Raw genomic sequence first — 18,348 nt, 5'->3', positions numbered from 1 at the left:
TACCCACAGTTACGTAGTCATTACAAAACAGCTCGTTCCTGTGGGCCATCTTAACAGAAATGGCTCCCCAGGAAAAACTGGAGTGCAGGGAAGTCAGTGGCAAGGGGTGCTAATGCAGGGAGAGATTTCGGTACGTGGTGGTCATGGTTGAGGCTAAAAAGTGATGAGGCCAAAAGCAGTGATGGAGAGGAAAGTGCTCAGAGATATAAGAGGAGGTAAGTGGGGAAAGGGAGCTTTAATGCAGAACACTGGACTAAATGTTCAAACCTCTGGACATCTCTGGCCTTTCAGCATAGCCATGCAGAACCAATAAATCCGTAAGGAGTTTCCACCCAGTAATGCAGTCTTGCAGAGTGACAAGTGTCAGCCTGCAGCCCGTGTTTGTGACAGAGCGTTGGTAAGTGGGGCAGCACTCCTCTAGTGGAGCCTGTTCTGGTGCTGGCCTTGGCAGTGGCTTAGCCAGCAGCAGGCAGCCGGGCACACAGGCACACGGCAGTAGCTGCTGTGCCTGCAGCCTGCATGGACAGACCATGGCCAACTTTAATCTAGGCTAACACTGCTAACAGCACACCCACCGTGCAGGCTGCAGACCTTCTCAAAAGGCAAAGCGTGTATTTCAGCAGCTCGTGCTGAATTCCGTGCTAACATAACGCGAGCCGGCTGATTTAAATTAGCTCAGATATGTCAGCACAATTCCTGTAAACATGCCCTTATCTTGCTTGTATCTCGGTCCTTTTGTCTCCGAGATAGCACTGCCATCCCTCACGCAAGCATTTAGCACTGAGAGGAGGTTTGAAATTCAGGCAGTGGGAGATGCTGGAGAATTAAAACACTGGACACTGAAGTGCAACCTTCAGTACTTGGAGACCTCTCCCGTGGGGGCTCCGTTCCCTCTAATGCATGCTGTAGTGCTGAACTTCAGCAAGGACAATCTCCACTTTCTGGAGACTTTCTGGAGGTCGGTGGAGGGCTTCAGCTTGCACCCAGAGCCGGGGGGAGTGGGGTACATTCAACATTGCCCCTCGACAGGGCTTTTAGCTTTCCAGCTGTCCTACCCTGTTGGGACTGCTGCTAAGATTGCTCCCTGGAGTCTGGAAAGCTCAGCATTTTTCCTTTCCTCGCCATGTGGAGGAGTTTCTTTGCAAAGAACTTAAGCGGGGAAGCAGGTACCCGTGCCTGCTGCGGGGCGGTACCAGGGCGTGCAGGGAAGGAGTTAATACCAGGCACAGGCTCTCCTCCTCCTCCTCCTCTCTCCCTCCTTCCTCTGCTCCCTCCCTCGCTCTCTTTTAAGTCTTGACCACGGAGGGAGGGCGGGAGGGAGGCGGGGGCCAGGGCTGGGTGCTGGGTGCGGGGCTTGCACCGCTCAACTTTCCCCGCAGCAGCCGGGGTGCAGCAGCGGCTGCGGGCAGCCGGAGAGGAGCGCAGCCGGGGATGCAACCTCCAGGCTCTCCCGGGACTGACTTCTTTCCTCTCTTTGTGTTTATTGAAACTCCTCCCCGCGGCGTCAGGTTTTCCTGAAGGAAGCTCTCGAGCAGAAGCTGGAGAAGGATCGGGAAGAGGAGTTGAGGAAAGCTGCTGTAGTCATCCGGGCCCACGTCTTGGGCTACATGGCAAGGTCAGTGCTGGGGGCTGCCCCACCGTCCCTCTGCTTGCCCGCCTGGGTCGCCCTGAGCCCCTTTCCAGTCCCCTCTCATCGCTCCCTTCTCTCTGCCTTCAGCTGCCCTCCCTGCCCGCACCACTTCTGCAGAGACCCCTGTGCCTTCGCCAGCTCTTCTTGAAGCCTTGCACCCTCCCTCCCTGCTGCTGCTGATGCTTCGGGGACTTCTGCATTCACTGCTCGGCTCTGATGCCACCTTTCCCTTGCCTTCAGGGCTCTCCTGGCTGGGTCCCACCTACGCTTTGGGTCCCCTCTTTTTCCTTATGCCTGTCAGCTCTGGTTTCTGCTCCTGCAAATCGCTTGCTCTCTCTCACAGCTCTGCCTTTGCTCGAAGTCTTTCCTAGCCCTGCCTGCCCGCCTCGTGATCTCCCTCTCCTTTTAATTAACTCTTCAGAATTGGTTTTTGGCCAGCTTTGCACCAGTAATCTCATCTCGCCGCTCCCTTTTGCACCTGACTGGGGAGGGCTGGGAGAACCAACTGCAGACAAAGCACCCCTCCTCTGCCCCTCCAGTCGGGGCAACAGCTGACTCCTTAATGGCTGTGGCATGCACACTTAATCCCAGTAAGATGCTCTTTCCTGGCTGGTCTCTGCTCCAGACACCTGTCAGTCAGGGTGCGAGGAGGTGAAATCCTGGCCAGTTCAACTCTCCCAGCAAGCACTCTTATTAGAGTCCCAGTTACACCAGGTAGCTCACATATTTTTTTTTATTTTTTTTTTCACTGGGAAATGCTTGCAGGGGTTGTGCCCTGCCTTGCCAATGTGGAATATCAGCAAAACACATGCTTGGTCTCAGGGGCTTCTACTCATTTATTTATTTCCCCTTAGGAAGACAAATGAGCTAGCTCTGTTGTTTGTACATGAGATTGCAAGTTCTTTGTGTCAGGGCCTCTGCTCTATATTACTTTGCGTCTAGCATTTGGAGAGAGGGGTAGGGATTAGCACAGAAAAATTGATTTTTCTGGGAAACATCACTGCAAGCAAACTGGATTATTGCTTTGCTGAGTTCCTGGGAAGGTAGCTGCTGCCCAGCGGGGCTGTGTCGGAGACAGAGGTGCAGCAGTGCTCCTCTTGGGTAGAGATCTTATGGTCCTCCAGCCTGTACAGATCTGGATTCCTTGTCCCACACATTGCTCTTCCACGTCTCCTCTCTAGAACAAGCTGTGCTTGTGCAGCCTGAGTGGAAATCCCCACAAGCAGCTGGATGCAACTGGGCTTTGCAGGGGAGGATAGCAGGGAGTGAAGAAAGCGCTAGGGAGGGAGACTGGAAAACATTCCTGTAAAGAATTTCCAGTTGCATTGCACCTGTATTGGAGAAGGTCCAGCATGAGGGAGTTCATCTGGGCCAGTAATGTATGGTCTGTGCAGAGCTGGACACAGGGCAAAAGTTACCAGCATCCCCTGCCTTGGGCTTGGTACCATTTCTTTTACTATTGCAAGGACAAGTGTGTTTAAATTTGCTAAATCTCATGTCAAGTGGTTGGCAAAGAAGGGTATATACGCCACAGGAAATATTTTACTAGTTTTTCCCCCTTTGTAAACTTTTTCTGTGAACCTGGAGGACCAGTCCTGAGGGGCATAAGGCTTGCTTTGCTCTCAGTCCCCATAGCCATCTCTGAATGGTCACTAAAAAAGTAAGAAGAGAGAAACAAGCCCATGCGAATGACCTCGTTTTTGTTGTAGCTCTGAGCTGCAGGTAACAGCCTCACCAGCTAAGCACACACAACCGTTCCCAGGCTTGCAGGATCCGTGAGGAATAGCAGGTATAAATTTGGCTGTGCCCCTGGATCCTTCGGGACCTTATTGCTCGGGGGAAGAAGACAGTAGGAAATGGCTCCATATTTGTTGTGGTCTCTAGCCCTTGGAGGCATAACTGCTAACTGCAGCTCAACAGAATAATTAACTAAATTCCAAATGCAGCACTGCAGCCACCGTGCTTGCCCTTGTGATGCATGGTCAGGATGTCTCCAGCTCCCCAGCACGGGCTGGAGATTGAACTTCTGTGGGCAGTGCAAGAGAGTAAGTGGAGGGCTGAACAAGGGGAATAAAATTCATGGCTTGCGTGCAGCAGCTCCAGATGAAGGGCGTCTGCGAGCTTTGCTGTGGTCATGAGGAATGAGGGGGCACTTCAGCCTGGCAGATAAGCAGGCCGAGCCGGCCTGTAGCTGGGCAGGGCTTGGCACATGTTGCACTGGACAGAGTTTCTGGCAGATGCATTTTGTAGAAGTCAGTGTGCCCTTTTTGATGCACTTGTATCTGCCTTGGCAGAGAGGGCCTGTGCAGCTGTTCACGCCCCATGTGCAGGGCACTGGGAGGACAGAGGGAGCAGGGGTGAGAGGACTGCAGCCAAGGAGCAATTCTTGTTAAAACCTCCCAGTTCTTATCATCTCTCCCCTTTCCTCTTCTTTTCTCCATGTTTCCTCCCTTTGACTTAATACTTATGGAAAAAAAATTATGACCTCTGTGTACTATTGCTATTAGCTTCTGTCTCCTGATTTTCTTGACTAGGCTGATATATCTGATGTGCAGGGAGGTGGCAAGCTGTCAGCATGGGTCCCTGTTGCCATCTGAAGAGGGTGTGATTGCTAGGAAGGGGATTTTGAGGTGTGCCTTTCCCTCGGGGCTGCAGAAGGTGTGTGGGAAGGATATGTGAGAATACTCTGTAATCTCCAGCATGCTTTCTACAACTACTAAGACCATAAAGGACTACTGTACCCTGCTGTCCCGAGCCCCTGTGTAGCACAGGCCCATCTCTGCAAAATTCTGCTTTGAAGTAAAGAAGATTTTGATTCAAATAGTACCAATGCCCATTTCCTTGCAGCAAGGTATTAAGGTATCTGAATATCCTCAATTGTTTTAAAAAATGGAGGCTTATTTCCAGCCTGAATAGACTTCAGTTTCACGTCAATTAAATCATGTTATGTCCCCTGCCAGATAACTAGAAACACCACCCAAAAATGGCTCTCATGTGAGTACTTTGCTGGGATTAAGCCATTCCTTAGCCTTCTGTTTCCTAAAGTAATGAAATGAGTGCCTTAAATCTCACTTTCAGCAAGCCGGGACTTCTGGTTTCAGTTCTGCTTTGTCAGAAATCACTGGATGGTCCAACATAGTTCTTGAAATGGAAGTGCTAGCACTGAACACAGGATTGAAGTAACAGCACAGTCTCCTTCAGCACAATATTTCTGCTTGCAAGTGTAACAGTCCCAGGCTCATTTTTCTATAGCATTGTGTTGGGAATTTGCATTCAGCTGATGATCCCTGTGAACCATAAATCTCTCTTTGACTTGCTGCTTCCTAACATAGTCTCACATCAGGTGTGCTTGGCCTTTGGTTCCTTGATTCAAGACCTTACGTTTGGCTCTTTTGGATTGTTTAATGTTTGCTTGAATCTAGCTTACAAATTGATTCAGATCGCTGTGTAATAGTAACCCCTTTGTTATTTGCCTGGTTTGCTATCATGTACAAACTTCTACCAGTGGCTTTTTTTTTTTTTCCAGGTCCTTGATAAAAGCATTTAGCAATGCAGAGGCAAGAAGTGACTTTTATAGAGTACAAAAATACTGATTGATGATTCTTTTATTTTGGGTCCTACCATTTTTTTGTTGTTGTTTTGTTTTAAAAATGCTGCCGAGTTGATTTTTATATCATTACTGTTCAAGGAAAATGCTGTGCAATTTAAGTACGTACTTTATGGGAGTGCATTACAATGTTAAATTCAGCAATACTGTGTTTTCCCCTAGACAATACCAGATTAATGTGACCAGATCTTTCTGCCTCATTTTCACATTTTTTTCTGGAGTTTTTCTGGTTTTGACTACTTAAAAGATGAAGCAAACTGTGACTTTGTTCTCATATAGTAAGACTTTTTGTATATTTTTATATCATAAATCCACATTGAGTGATTATACTAATAGCACAGTAAATGTGTGTATGTGCAGTGTGAGTAGACTTTTGGCCAGTGGGCCTTCTCTTGTTGTTGTGAAATATCTGTTCTTCATTCTCAAAGTCTTCACAAAAGTAGGTGCCCAGGGAAACAAACCAGTGGTAGGCGTGGGACTGAGAATATCAAGGAGAATGCAGTTCATAGGTAGTAGCAGTGGAGGAAGAGAAGTTGTCATTCCTGAGCAATATTGCTCCAGGTTCCTTTTTCTGTGGATGTGATAGCACCGGTCAGCACGCTAGGGTACAAGAAATGCAAAGCATGTGGCATGTGTTGCTTCATGTTACATTAAGTGTCTGGTTCTCTTTCTAGGAAGAAGTACCAAAAGGTGCTAGCCAGTGTTGTTATAATCCAAAAGAACTACCGAGCGTACTTCTGGAAGCAGAGCCTGCTGCGACTGAAGGCGTCTGCAGTGGTCCTGCAGAAGCACTGGCGTGGCCAGCAGGCTCGCAGCCTCTACCGGCACCTGCGGCAGCAGGAACTCAGGCGGCAGCAGGAAGCAGAGGAGAGAAGGCGGCGAGAGGAGGAAGAACAGATCAGAAGAGAGGAAGAGGAAAGACAATGGCAAGAAGAGGAGGAGCGTAGGAGGAAGCAGGAGGAGGAAGAGGTGAAGGAAAGGTACAAGACGGTCTCTCACACTCATTGTTCCCTAACGCTAAAGCTGCTGAGGTGTAGGAGCAGGTCTGTGGCCTTGGCAGGACAGTAATGTGGGACAATAATTGCCTGTGACAGAGTCAAAGTGCCAGGGGAATTGTCAAGGTGGGCTGCACATAGCTCAGAATAGGAAAGCAGGGTGGAAAAGGAGCATCCCACTTCCTTTAGGAAAGCGTATTCCAGTGTATTTTTATCTGTGTTTAGTGATTTTCTGCTTTGAAACGTACTTTAGAAAGGCAGGTCTTCCAAAATGTGGAGGGACTAGCCCAGTGAGAAGGTACCAGAATTCCTGGGTCTTGGTGTGTCCAGTAGGCTGGGTCAGAGTGGAAGATGAGCAGTGCACCTGTGCTGCCATTACACTCATGCAGCTCTTACACTCATGTGCAGCTCTTACACTCATGAGAACACACCTGCGCCCCATGTCCTGCTGCTCTGCTCCTCTCTTTAGGGACACAGATGTGTCAGGAGGAGAAAGGAAAAGCTGACTTGACAAAAAGAGGCGATCTGTGAGCAGTGCCAGCACACCCATTGAGAATCTTGCACCTCATACATTATTTACTGCTCACTCCTTGGTTACCTGCATCCTATCCAAACTGGGTGTCTCCTGATAATCTTTTGTTTTAAGCGTACAACTTCAACTATGGGATAAATATATGCATTTTAACAAATAAATCCTGTGTTATTTCAAGCATAATATAAATAATTATTTATGTTTCTTATGATGGACTTTAGTCACATACTTCTTCTGAGGTTGGATCTTGGCAAACTGAGATTTGTGACAACAATCAGAAAACTCTGTTAGGAGCATGTCAGAAGGAAAAAAGATTGCCTACAGTTTCACAGGAGACAGTAGGGTAACATATGTGCTGGGAAAAGACATGGAGTCAGTGACCCCAGTGATGAATGGTTTGGTCAAAGAATTTATTGAACATCAGTAAAGGCTCCATTTTATCAATGTGTCAATTTTCAACAGCAGCGTCATCACCAATGCAAAACTACAAGTTCAGAATGGCAGTACCTACCTTACAGGGATCAAATGCCACAGATGCTCTCTTGGGTCTGAAGTCCTCTTATTACTATGTAGAGCTATTCCATACCTATCTTTAGATAAAAGGATTTATTTAGCTCATTATTATTATTTCTTCCCCAGCCCTCTATTTCCTTGTCACAAAGAAGTGTTTGAGCCAGCATCATTATAAAGAAATGTCAGTGTTTCTAGGAATCAGGAGAGCTCTTCATTTTGCTTTCACTTTCTACTTGGTCTCAAATGACTTGATGCAGAGTGAGTACCTGAAAAAGGTACTAGGGGACCAGCTTGTCTAAATCCTGAACTTCCACTGGACCTCAAAAACAAGGTGGAAGTCCACAAAAATTGCAAATTGGCTCATCTACTGAGAACAAACAAAAATAAAAATAAAAAGCACACATGCAGAGGCAAAATCAGAAGGACCAGGATGCAAACTAAAAGTTGACGTGCAGTTATTGTGCATACGTTGTTAGTAAAAGGGAGACAAGGAGCAATTTGGTCTACTCTTCAACAGGAAGAACAAATTATGATGTTGAGAAAACTGAAGTATTTGATGCCATTTTTATCTTCCCAAAAGGCTTAGCTGCTGGACAGTAAACACAATTAGCACAGATCTGCAAGAATTCAGAACCTAGCAGGGAAAGAAGCAGTTAGTGAATGCTCATATAAATCAGATTACAAAGAAGTCATCCAGACTTGTTGAAATTAATATTTGGGTACTTTGAGAAGTACTGGGTGAAGCAGTTTGAATCAGTAGCTGCTCTGTTTCTCCTGTTTTGTGGATAGCAATGGAGTTTCCATAAAACTGGAAAAGTCTAAACATAATGACCTCTTTTTAAAATAGGGAAGTGAAAGAAACGGAATTTTGGACTAGTCGGCCTAACCTCAATTTCAGGGAGATATTGAAACAAATAATGAAACAAACCATTTTAAGTGCTTGATAAAGGAGGTAAGAGCCAACGTAGGTTTGTGAAGAGCAAACAGCATTAAAGTTATCTGTTTCCTTCTGTGGTAGCTTATGACATATCTTGTAGATAGAGAAAAGCCACAGAGGGTAGGTATCTTGACTTCAGTAAAGGCTTTGACGTTGTGACAATACTCTTAAGACACTATAAGGAAGGTGGTTTAGATAAAAGTAGGTGAAACAAGACTAGAACTTGTTTTTTAACTGCATTGTATTATAGCATTTTAATTAGTAAACAGTAGTGGTTACTTGTTAAATAGGAGAGCACTGTTAAATGGGATTCTTCCAGGGTCTGTGCTGGCTATGGTTCTAGTGCAATGCTTTCATAATGAGTCGGATGAGGAAATACGAGTATCTTTATTAAATTTGCAGATAAAACCATCTGGTGAGGGTCTGCAAATGTATAGCTAAACAGGATTACCATTCAAATAATTTTGGCAAATTAAAGAAGTGGTCTGGAAAACATTGAATAGCATTCAGTACTGGCATATGCAGATCTACAGCTAGGAATAATCAAATGCACAGAGAGAGGAGTAGGAACGACTAGTTCAACAGCAGGAAGAAGGTCTGAAGGTTAATTTGAGTTTTAGTCACTGGTGTCATGCTGTAGTGAGAGGAGAAAGCAAATGCCATAGATAAACAAGATTGTTTCTGTAAGATATGGGGTGATTCTTCTGTTCCTCTTGGCACTGCTAAGGCTTCAGCTGGAATACTGTTCCTCGTTTTGGGTATCACATTTCAGGATGACTGTGGATCACTTGCAGATGGATGGAAAGCTGCAAGAAATATCAGAGGTTTAAAATATGTGAGGAACAGTTGAAGGAATTAGTGTGTAGATTGTAGTTGGTATTTCTGATTTCTTTTAAAATGTCTCTGCCTCTTGCACCCACAAACAATTTAAGGCAGTTTTTCAGCTCATGACTACTCTTAGAGATCTTTCAGTAAAGTTGGAGCCATCTGGATCCCACTTATGTCAGCTTTCATTTATAAATATTTTGTAGATTTATTTGTGTGTGTGAGAGAGAGTGCAAGAGTGAGAGCTTTAAGGACTTTGTGACTTGCAGCTGCAACTTAGAATTTGGCTGGAAAAAGCCGTAGGGCCTGGGAAATAAATACTCTTGCCTCCTGTCCTGCATGAGACTGAATTGTAGATTTGCAAGTTACCACTGCCAGTCTGAATTTAGCTACGCAGTGGTTGCTACGGGCAGAGTCTTCCATCCAGCCACATCCCATCCCCACCCCATTTGCATGACCTTGGCATTTGTCTGTCTGCTACATTTGTCTGTTCAGTTGCTTGTAGTGTACTTGCTATGGAGAACCTCGTCCTGGTGAAAGCTTCCCCTTGGAGTACAATCTTTTTGATCTGGGCGGAGATGCAGCACCGTGGGATAGTTTTTTCCTCTACTCGTGTTTACTAACAAACTCTGACTCTGACGGCCTTTACTAGTAAGTTAGGTTTTTGCATACCGCTGAGAAGTTAGGCAAGCTGGAGCACCCAGCTCTTCAGAATAGAAAGTCTTCAGCTTAGCCATTTAACAAATTACTAAAATCTGTTTTTGTTTTTTTTTTTTTTTTTCCTAGGTTTAATATAGTAAATGCAAAACAAAACACAAATTCAGTGCTGGCATTGCAATAATTCTGCTTTGTTCAAAAAAAGTTTCCTGAAATCTGTCAATTATACATGTAAAACCTCATTTAATATCTGTAGACGTACAGTGCTTCCCACTGTGTTAAGAGGATTAAGTTTACATTTAACATGAATCTAAACGATCTGACTTTCTGTCACTATTTCCAATGCCCTTTTTCCTGTGTTCCAACTAATCCAATTTCCTGATTGATCCAAAAGTTAAGTGCGTAGGGAAAATCTGTTGTATCCACAAAGATCATGCAAACCACAGAGAAATTGATTTTTACCAAACTGTAAAAGCTTTGAAATCAGTAAATTAGACCAGGTACTTTTTTAACCTTATCCATGCAGGGGTGGTGTGTCTGTGTAATTCTAAAAGGCTTACCTAGGAAAACTAGGTCTGTCTCTGACTATCATGTCTTGTTTGTTTTTCAGAGAAAAGGAGCAACTGAATGCTCTACTCCAGGTGACTCAGGTGAGTTTAGGAGTTATTCCTTCCATATAGCTTCTCTGAGTATCTATAAAGGGTCCTTCATTGCCCACTCTTCACATGAAGCTAATATCTATATTATGGCAACATTACTTATAAAATGGCTTTGTTCACTCAAAACCTGCAGGTGTCTGGCTTTGACAGAGGTGCCTAGAGCTAACAAGGTTGTTTGGTAGGGTTTTTGTTTGTTTGTTTTTCTTTTTTTTCCCCAAGGTTCATGTACCAGCTTGCATGGTTCCTATTTGAAAGTTTCAGTGTTGAACATGCAGCATCATTTTTTTTATCTCTACTGCTTGGGCTTATTGCATGACCTTGTGATGTGCTACACTGTGACACAATCTGTTTTGTTGGATTGTTGCCTATAACAGCCCAAATAAGAGTGCAGACGATAGCTACCATGGCTAAAATAACCCCCTGGTAACTGATCTAATTGTTAGTACTTGATATATCAAAGAGCAGACCACCGACCCTGAGGTGTGTGAAAACAGCTGGGTGTCATCTTACTCCTTTGCCCAGAGCATTTGTTCCCCACTTTCAGTCCAGCTCTGCTCAGGAAAGATGACAGATTAGTATACAAAAATTTATTTCTCCACAAGTCAGAGTTGAGTGGAGAACAAGCAATAGAGCAATCCTAAAGAAAATACGAGTTGTGACGTGATGGGGCCAATTCATTGTCTACATTGTCATATTCCGATTGGTCAGTATATTATATCCTTTTAGAATATATTTATTTATCTATTTATTTATTTATTTATTCTGTGTGTGTCTTTTTTTAAACATCCTCAGTGGAAGGGAGGATGCCTTATCTTATAGCTAAACCGCAGTGCAAGCTACCAGTATCTCCCATCTTCCAATTATTGTGTACTTGTGAGAGGTTTCCTCAGCTATTTCAGTGTGGAGAATAGAAGAAGAAAGAGACTTCAGCACACAGCTAGCTATTATCCATCCAGTGATGCTTAAGAATGCCAAGAAATTCAGAATAGAGTTTGGGTCGTGTTGGAGAGGGCACAGCCTTGCTTCATTGCAAAAAATCCTTTCCAGAGCCAAATTCTGGTGGTCAGACCCCCAACTCAGGAAGCAACGAAATCCCCAAATCTTTTCATGATGTATCTGGGAAATGTACAGTTCTTTAGCAGATTATGCACATACATATTCATACATAGTTGCTTTCTCCTATATATGTGTGAGATAGTTCAAAACGAAAGGATGATTCTATCAAAATTCTAGTGTACAGAGAGCTGTAACATGAGCAGCCAACAGAGGGGCTCTTCTAAAAATTCAGTGATCCCAGTGAGCTACTTTGCACGCTTCAGAAACAAGATAGGTTGCTGGAAGAATTGAGGTACCTGAAGATCAGTTGTTCTACCTTTAGCGTTTACACTGTGGGTGATTGCAGATGCCAGACAGAGAAGGAAAGGATGCTTAGGGTCATATTTTTTAGATGGAAAGTACAGAGCAAGCACAAGAGACAGGAAAAATGAAAGGTCCAGTGGAGGAACACAGGTTAATGAAACTGCTTTAATACTATTACAAATTCTTTAAGGTTGAAGCAGTAAAGACTGAGGAAGTCAATATTCCCCTGCAAGAAGAAGAAAGACGTCAGATGGAGGAGATCTTAAGGCTGGAGAAGGAGATTGAGAAGTTGCAGCAACAGAAAGAGGATCACATGTCTATCATCTGTGAAAACACCAGGAATGAAATCAATCGGCAGCGGGAAGAAGAGATCCAGAGGCTAGAAAAAGAGGCATCTAGGGTTGCCCAGGAGTTTCTGGAGCTGCTGGATTTTGGCAATCTGGATGAAAGTGTGCAGAACTTAGAGCGCTCACTTTCTAGTGAGGGAACACTCAATGTTGACTGCAGCCTGGTAGCACCACTGGCTGAGGAAGAGGTGGATGAGGGGTTTCATGCTGATGATGAAGGACGGCCAACTTCCAGTTTGGTGGCTGTGACTCAACGTGACATGAGAAACAGTGATAACTACTTGGAGAAAGATGTGGACACAAGAGTTTCGCTTCTCCAGAGGGATGTGGGAGAGGTTGTCCCTGCTCCAGGACAACCTGTGGAAAGAACCACTAGCCCCAAGGAGCAGAGTGCGCTACGTGACCCAGCAGAAAGCAGTTATGGCACTGTCTCAGATACACTGAGGAGTAACAGCGGAGAGGTGGGAGAGCCGATTTACAATTCCCCCCAAGATGTGGAGTCTGACTATGACCATGAGGAGTTTGATGGCTGTGGAGACACAGGCAGTGCCTCAGCCGAGCCTCTGAATGGCGAGGAAAGTCTGAGAAACTCCCATGGCACCAGCCTGGACTCCAACCGTGGCAGCCTGGACTCGGTAAGAATCTGCCTCCATTCATTTTTTCTGGACGTTAGTGTGACTTTGTTGATATTTATAACATCTGTGCCTTTTTACTGCATGCCTGCTTGCTCTGTGTATAGTTACTGATATAACTCTCTCTTACATCAGTAAACAGCATGAAAAAAGGTAAGAGTGATAGGCTGAAGGCCAGCAGCCTTTTGACTGTCCAGTGTCACTGGTACACAACCTAGTACAGAGGTACCTAGGCTATCCTAGATTGTTTCCATCACCAGATATTAGAGTAGCATCATCTAGAAAGACTGAAAGCAGGCAACTAACATCTTGTAGGTTTGTGTCCTACCTCAGAGAGATTTCACTGAAAGCTTGGGCTACTTCTGTGGACAATCACAAGAGAAAATGGGAAAGGCTGGGGTTTAATTTGTTCCCATTACTAAAATTCTCTTGTCCTAGTCCTAGTGTTCAAAGTCAAGGGTTTATTTTCAGCTGGTGTATACAGGATAAGCTATTCTAAGGCTAGAAGGAATAACTGTGCTGGTTCTGGTGTGTCCTGGTGGGCACAAACACCACTTTGCTTTCTGTTCCTGCAGCAGGGGTGATGGCAGGTAGTAAAGCTGGGCTATTAGCCTTGTACTTGAAGCATCTTGGCTCAAATTCCACACAGGGCCCTGAGCTTTGTGCGTGCCCTCGGGCTAGCTGTTTAATAATGCCACAGTAAATCCCCCAGTAGACCAGCATGTCAGATGAGCCCACAAATGATTGAAAGGAGTTCAGGTGTGAAGCCTATGATAGCCATAAAAATACCTCAGATAAATGATGTCTCTGTGCATAGGAGCTCAAACTACAAAATACCTTTTAGAAAATTATTGATCTTTTTTTAAGGAATTCAATTTATTTCCTTTGCTTTTCTTCTCCAGTGGCAGATTTTGACTCTTGAAAAGTTGCATGTTTTTTTCTGTTTGCATTTCCCTAATGTCAGCTGCCAGCCATCAGAATTTTTTATGATGTGATTTGCTTGAATAAATGTATCTTCTCTGTGGGCAGATACTCACAGATCACTGTCAAGTAATCCTTCAAGTCATGAATCACCCTGTCACAGTGTTTATTACAGTCTTGGCCAATTTCTACCATTCTTCGTAAAATTTAAATGGACATAGGGGATTTTATTGGGCTCCTCAGTGAGTAAGACTCACAAAAAATGGAGATGCTTCTATGTCATGGCACGAGCCACAGGAAGAGATACCTGCAGCTGGCTTAGGATTGCATCAGGAGCTGCTGATTCAAGACTACCTGCTTTTTCAAACTTAATGTCAAGAGAGGGAAAACAAATAAGTGAAAGAGGAATAAGACAAAAGAGGAGGGCAAATGGATCACAGAGAGGCAGGTCAGAAAGGGAAAAATGAAAAAAAACAACATGCATTTGGAGAAGGAAAAGGACTAAGGAACTGCCTCCATATTAAGTTAATGAAGCTGATCATAGGAAGGTGTATTTAAGGCAAAGGAAAAGATAGCATAATTTGGGATTTCATGTGTGACGTATGGCTAAGTGCAATTATCTAGTTGGAGAGCAAGGATGAGTAAACATTGTATTGTTATTTCAGCAATTTAGATCTTTGTTTTTAGGGTTCAGTTATTCTGGAATGTGCTTTTTTTCTAGTAAACCCAAAGCAAGGCATTTCCTTGCAAGGGTTAGGTCAGTATTCCATCTTGTCCAGCATGCTGGCCTGTCTGCCAGAAAAATCCTCTAGAAAGAAAAATTGTCTCTTAACCCCATTAAATTAGATTTTGGACTATATGCTCTGCCCTGAAATAGGAAGGTTTGCTTCTGCAGGTAACTGGAGCTTTCTAGTCATGTCCACTGCTGAATGTCACTCTCCTTTCTGGTATGAAAATTCCATGCTCTCTGGAGACTCTTGCTTTAGGCATTAATGAGTAATCTGCCAAGCCTTTAATTTTACTCTATTGCTTTTTTTGTGAAGGGAGTATGTGTAGTTTTGCACCTTCTGCTCATGTGATTTCTGCAGTCTTGTTACTTTGTTCCAGTTGTCCTGTGGGACCCAAGTAGCCAGGATTTCTTCTTTTCCTTTTAGTTTCTGGACAGCGAAGAGGAAGTGGATGTTTACATAGATACAGATGAAGAGTTTTGTAATGGACGAGTCACCATCTTCAATGGCTCAGGACCACCCTATTTTCACAGCTATCTCTACATGAAGGGTAAGCAGCTTTAGCCAAAACTGTGGAAGGACAGGATCCAGAAAACCTTCTTTCCTCTTCTGTTTCTTCAGAGTCACTATCTTCCTTTGCTCTTACTTCTCTGTTCACTCTTTTTTTTCCCCCTTCTTATTTCCAGCAAATAAAACAAAGGGCTAGGAGGTGGATGTCAGGGAATTAGACTGAACATCTTTTGCTCTGAGATATGCCCACTTGGTGTGGGCTTATATGACCCATTTTGAACTACAAGACTGAAGACAATACGAAAATATTTGAGTAAAGCATATATTTCTGTATTTTGTGTATGTTTCACTGGTTCTATTTTTCCTCTTTCCAAACTTTAGTACAGTGTTCTTTCTCTCCCTCAGCTCCCTCGTTGCACATAGGAACTGCAGGGGCAACTGAGTGCCCAAGAAGCAGGATCAAAATGGAGAAATGGCCACTGCTGCGTGTCTGATGAGATCTTGCTCCCTTGCTTTGCAGGAGGCCTCATGAACCCGTGGAGGCGGCGCTGGTGTGTCCTGAAGAATGAAGCCTTCATGTGGTTCCGCACCAAGCAGGAGGCACTGAAGTCAGGCTGGCTCTACAAAAAAGGCGGAGGCATGTCGACGCTTTCACGCCGCAACTGGAAACGCCGTTGGTTTGTGCTTCGAGAATCCAAGCTGATGTACTTTGAGAATGACAGTGAGGAAAAGTTGAAGGGGACAATTGATATCAGAAGGGCAAAGTGAGTGAGGAGTTAATTCTTTTGACCCCTAGTATTTGCTCTAAATTGAAAATGAAGTGACCGGTGCAGCCAGTTCATCCCTCTACAGGTCTCCAGTAGGGCTAGAAGAATCAGAAACATAAGGGAAGGAAAAGACGATTAGAGCTTCCAGTTCTACTCTGGAGGGAGTCTGGAATTATTTGGTAGTCCTTCTTCCAGTCTTGCATTTCATAGTCTGGCAGAAGCTCTTTCAAAGCCATGGATGGAGCCAGACCAGGAGGAGCTAATTAAGTACATACCCCATGCATCCTTCCCTACCCTGGTTCCATCTGTTTCTTGGACTCCCCAGGCATTTCACTGTGATGGTATGAAGGACGCAGCGGGATTTGAATTTGGCAGCATGTGCTATGCCTTTTCCTGAGCCTTGAATGTTCTTTTTGCCACTGTAGCCAATTCCTTAGCTCCTGCTGAAGGAAAGGAGAGACTAGTCACCTCTTGGCATTCTGTGGCCCTGTAAAGTGCCAAAAAAAAGTGGCACACCCCACTTTGTAAACAGCCCTCTATATCAACCTCCCAGTTCTCTCTTCTATCCAGTCTGCTGGTGGCTTAAAGAAAATCCATTTAATTCCTTAAGTTTTGGTTTTATAGTAGGTTAACTGTACAGATCTATATAAGGGGATCCTAAAAGTTATAATGGAATGTAATGCAAAGGAATTTTGTATTTCTATCAAAGTTACAATCTATCTGAAACAAGTTATTCCTGTAAAAGGTTTTCAGCATATGTCTTGTAATTTGCTGTATTCCAGGGAAATTGTGGACATTCATGAGAAGGAGAATGCCCTGGACATTGTGACAGAAGACAGAGTTTATCACATTGTGGCAGAGTCACCAGAAGATGCCAGGTATAAGAGCGAGTTTTGTTAAGTTTGTTCATTCAGTCTAGATCTGACCCAGCCGCTCATGGGGGAGACTGGGGAACACAACCACTTCCCTTTTGCTGGAGAGAAGTGGGGATTCATTCCTGAGTGTCACCTACTGGAAGGTACACCCCTGCTTTGGGGACTCCTTGTTGCAGCTACTGAGATGGTGGTTCAGCCTAACAGTCACAGGACTGCCACCTTCTGCACGTGGCTGTGAGCATGCTGAATTCAAGGGTTACTTCAGGAGACACACAAAACCTTAACATAAACTGGAACTTCTAATAGCTGATTTATTTATTAAATGGAATCTTGAATCAAACAAAAAGTCTATTCATGTTGCCTGTAAATGATTGCAAGAGCAGCTGGGTTTTATCCAGGAGACAGAGAAAAGGCTGCGGCTTATCAGAGTCTGTAATGTCATCCGATAAAATCTTCCCAGTGCAAAGCAAACAAATGACTCATGTCCTTCCTTCTTGGCGTCCTGGCCAGGCAGTAGGAATCAGTTGTTTAAGGGCAGGTTGGACAACCTGTTTGGGCTATAGAAAGCCAAGTTAAGAGGTTACTAACCCTGTCTGCTTATGTCTTCCGCACCATTCTCCCACTCTTACCAAAGCTCTTGCTAGTGTAACTGTTTCCCTTATCTAGTTTAATCTGATTCTGTGAAGTTATGTAGGGTATGTTATTCATTTGGTGTAGGGGGAGGAAGGGATAAAGTGTTTGGACACAAATAAATTAACAGAAGTAGACTACAGAGCAACCACATAAATGAGAAACAAGCAAATTCAAGGGGCAGTAGCCAAAGAAAGAGTATCTCCTTAACTCAGAACCTCCACAGTTGGAATAGTTATGCCCTAAGATACCATTACAAAATTGCTAGGACAAGCATAACCCAAATGTGGCCTCTGTCTGTGCCACAGCAGTCTCTGTTCTGGGGGAGAAGAAAGCACCAACACTTGCAGAGGACAGATGTTGTACAGTCTCCAGTTTGAGAATCCTCCACAAAGTCTAGATGTTTGCTGATCTCACTGGAAGCTGCAGATAAGAATCTGCTTGTTCTGCAACAGAGATTCAGCCTCCAGATATGCCTGTAATGAGAAGCCCTTTCACAGACAAATAGCTTCACTCCAAATGAACTTATAAAAACCCCATGATTAATAGAGAGCCATATGACTCTCGAGTTTATGAGTGGATCAGACAGAGACTAGTCAGGAAGGCTCCCAGGAGTCTCTAGGACTGAGTCCCCAAAGATTCCAACTGACCCTGTCTTTACAACTGCTATATGCTCTTACTCTGCTGACACATGCTCCCCAGTGAGTCCACCGCCTGCCTACAGTTTCTTGAATAGCAAGTAGAAAACTGGATTTTGTGGGAGCAGCTGTCAGTGGGTTGGAGAACGTGCACAGAATTTTCATGGATAAATAGGGAGGAAGGAAGATATTAGGGTATGGCATGATCAGCCCAAGAGATGTTTTGCAGCATAGTCTGCAGGAAATTGTGAATGAAGAAATTTTCCCACTGGCAGCTTTCCAGGCTCCTTGATGATATTCCAGAGCTAGTTTCAGTACCCAAATCTTAACTTTGAGTCTGTTTTGATTGCCAGCGGTTGGTTTAATGTCCTGAGCCGAGTACACAGCGCTACGGCACAGCAGCTGAGGGAAATGCAAGATGAACAGGCCAATCCAAAGAATGCTGTGGTGAGTTACTGTGCAACCAGTCTGTGGGCATGTTCAGAGCCATCTGTGTTTAACTATTTTGTGCATGTTTTTCTAGGACATGCAGTGCTGTAGTTCATGAGCAGTATAAGAAAGTTACACATTTTTTTAAAAAGAAACA

The 18,348-nt window shown here is 44.3% G+C and overlaps 1 protein-coding gene across 1 annotated transcript in view; it reads left to right on the top strand.

The window, feature by feature from the left end:
- The window catches only part of LOC311211127 (unconventional myosin-X-like), a 59,242-nt gene that overhangs the window by 22,685 nt on the left and 18,209 nt on the right, over nt 1-18,348 (top strand). The window contains exons 15-22 of the mRNA XM_084289667.1: nt 1,509-1,615; nt 5,912-6,217; nt 10,307-10,346; nt 11,905-12,696; nt 14,769-14,892; nt 15,373-15,616; nt 16,402-16,497; nt 18,116-18,209. Coding sequence (XP_084145793.1) covers nt 1,509-1,615; nt 5,912-6,217; nt 10,307-10,346; nt 11,905-12,696; nt 14,769-14,892; nt 15,373-15,616; nt 16,402-16,497; nt 18,116-18,209 — 1,803 coding nt within the window. The remainder of the gene's footprint in view (nt 1-1,508; nt 1,616-5,911; nt 6,218-10,306; nt 10,347-11,904; nt 12,697-14,768; nt 14,893-15,372; nt 15,617-16,401; nt 16,498-18,115; nt 18,210-18,348) is intronic.

The sequence above is a fragment of the Netta rufina genome (genome assembly GCF_964035555.1).
Source record: "Netta rufina genome assembly, chromosome: 6".
In the NCBI taxonomy this organism is placed as follows: Eukaryota; Metazoa; Chordata; class Aves; order Anseriformes; family Anatidae; genus Netta; species Netta rufina.
Note: the sequence above shows the minus strand (reverse complement) of the source record. Positions and strands in the feature narration are given on the sequence as shown.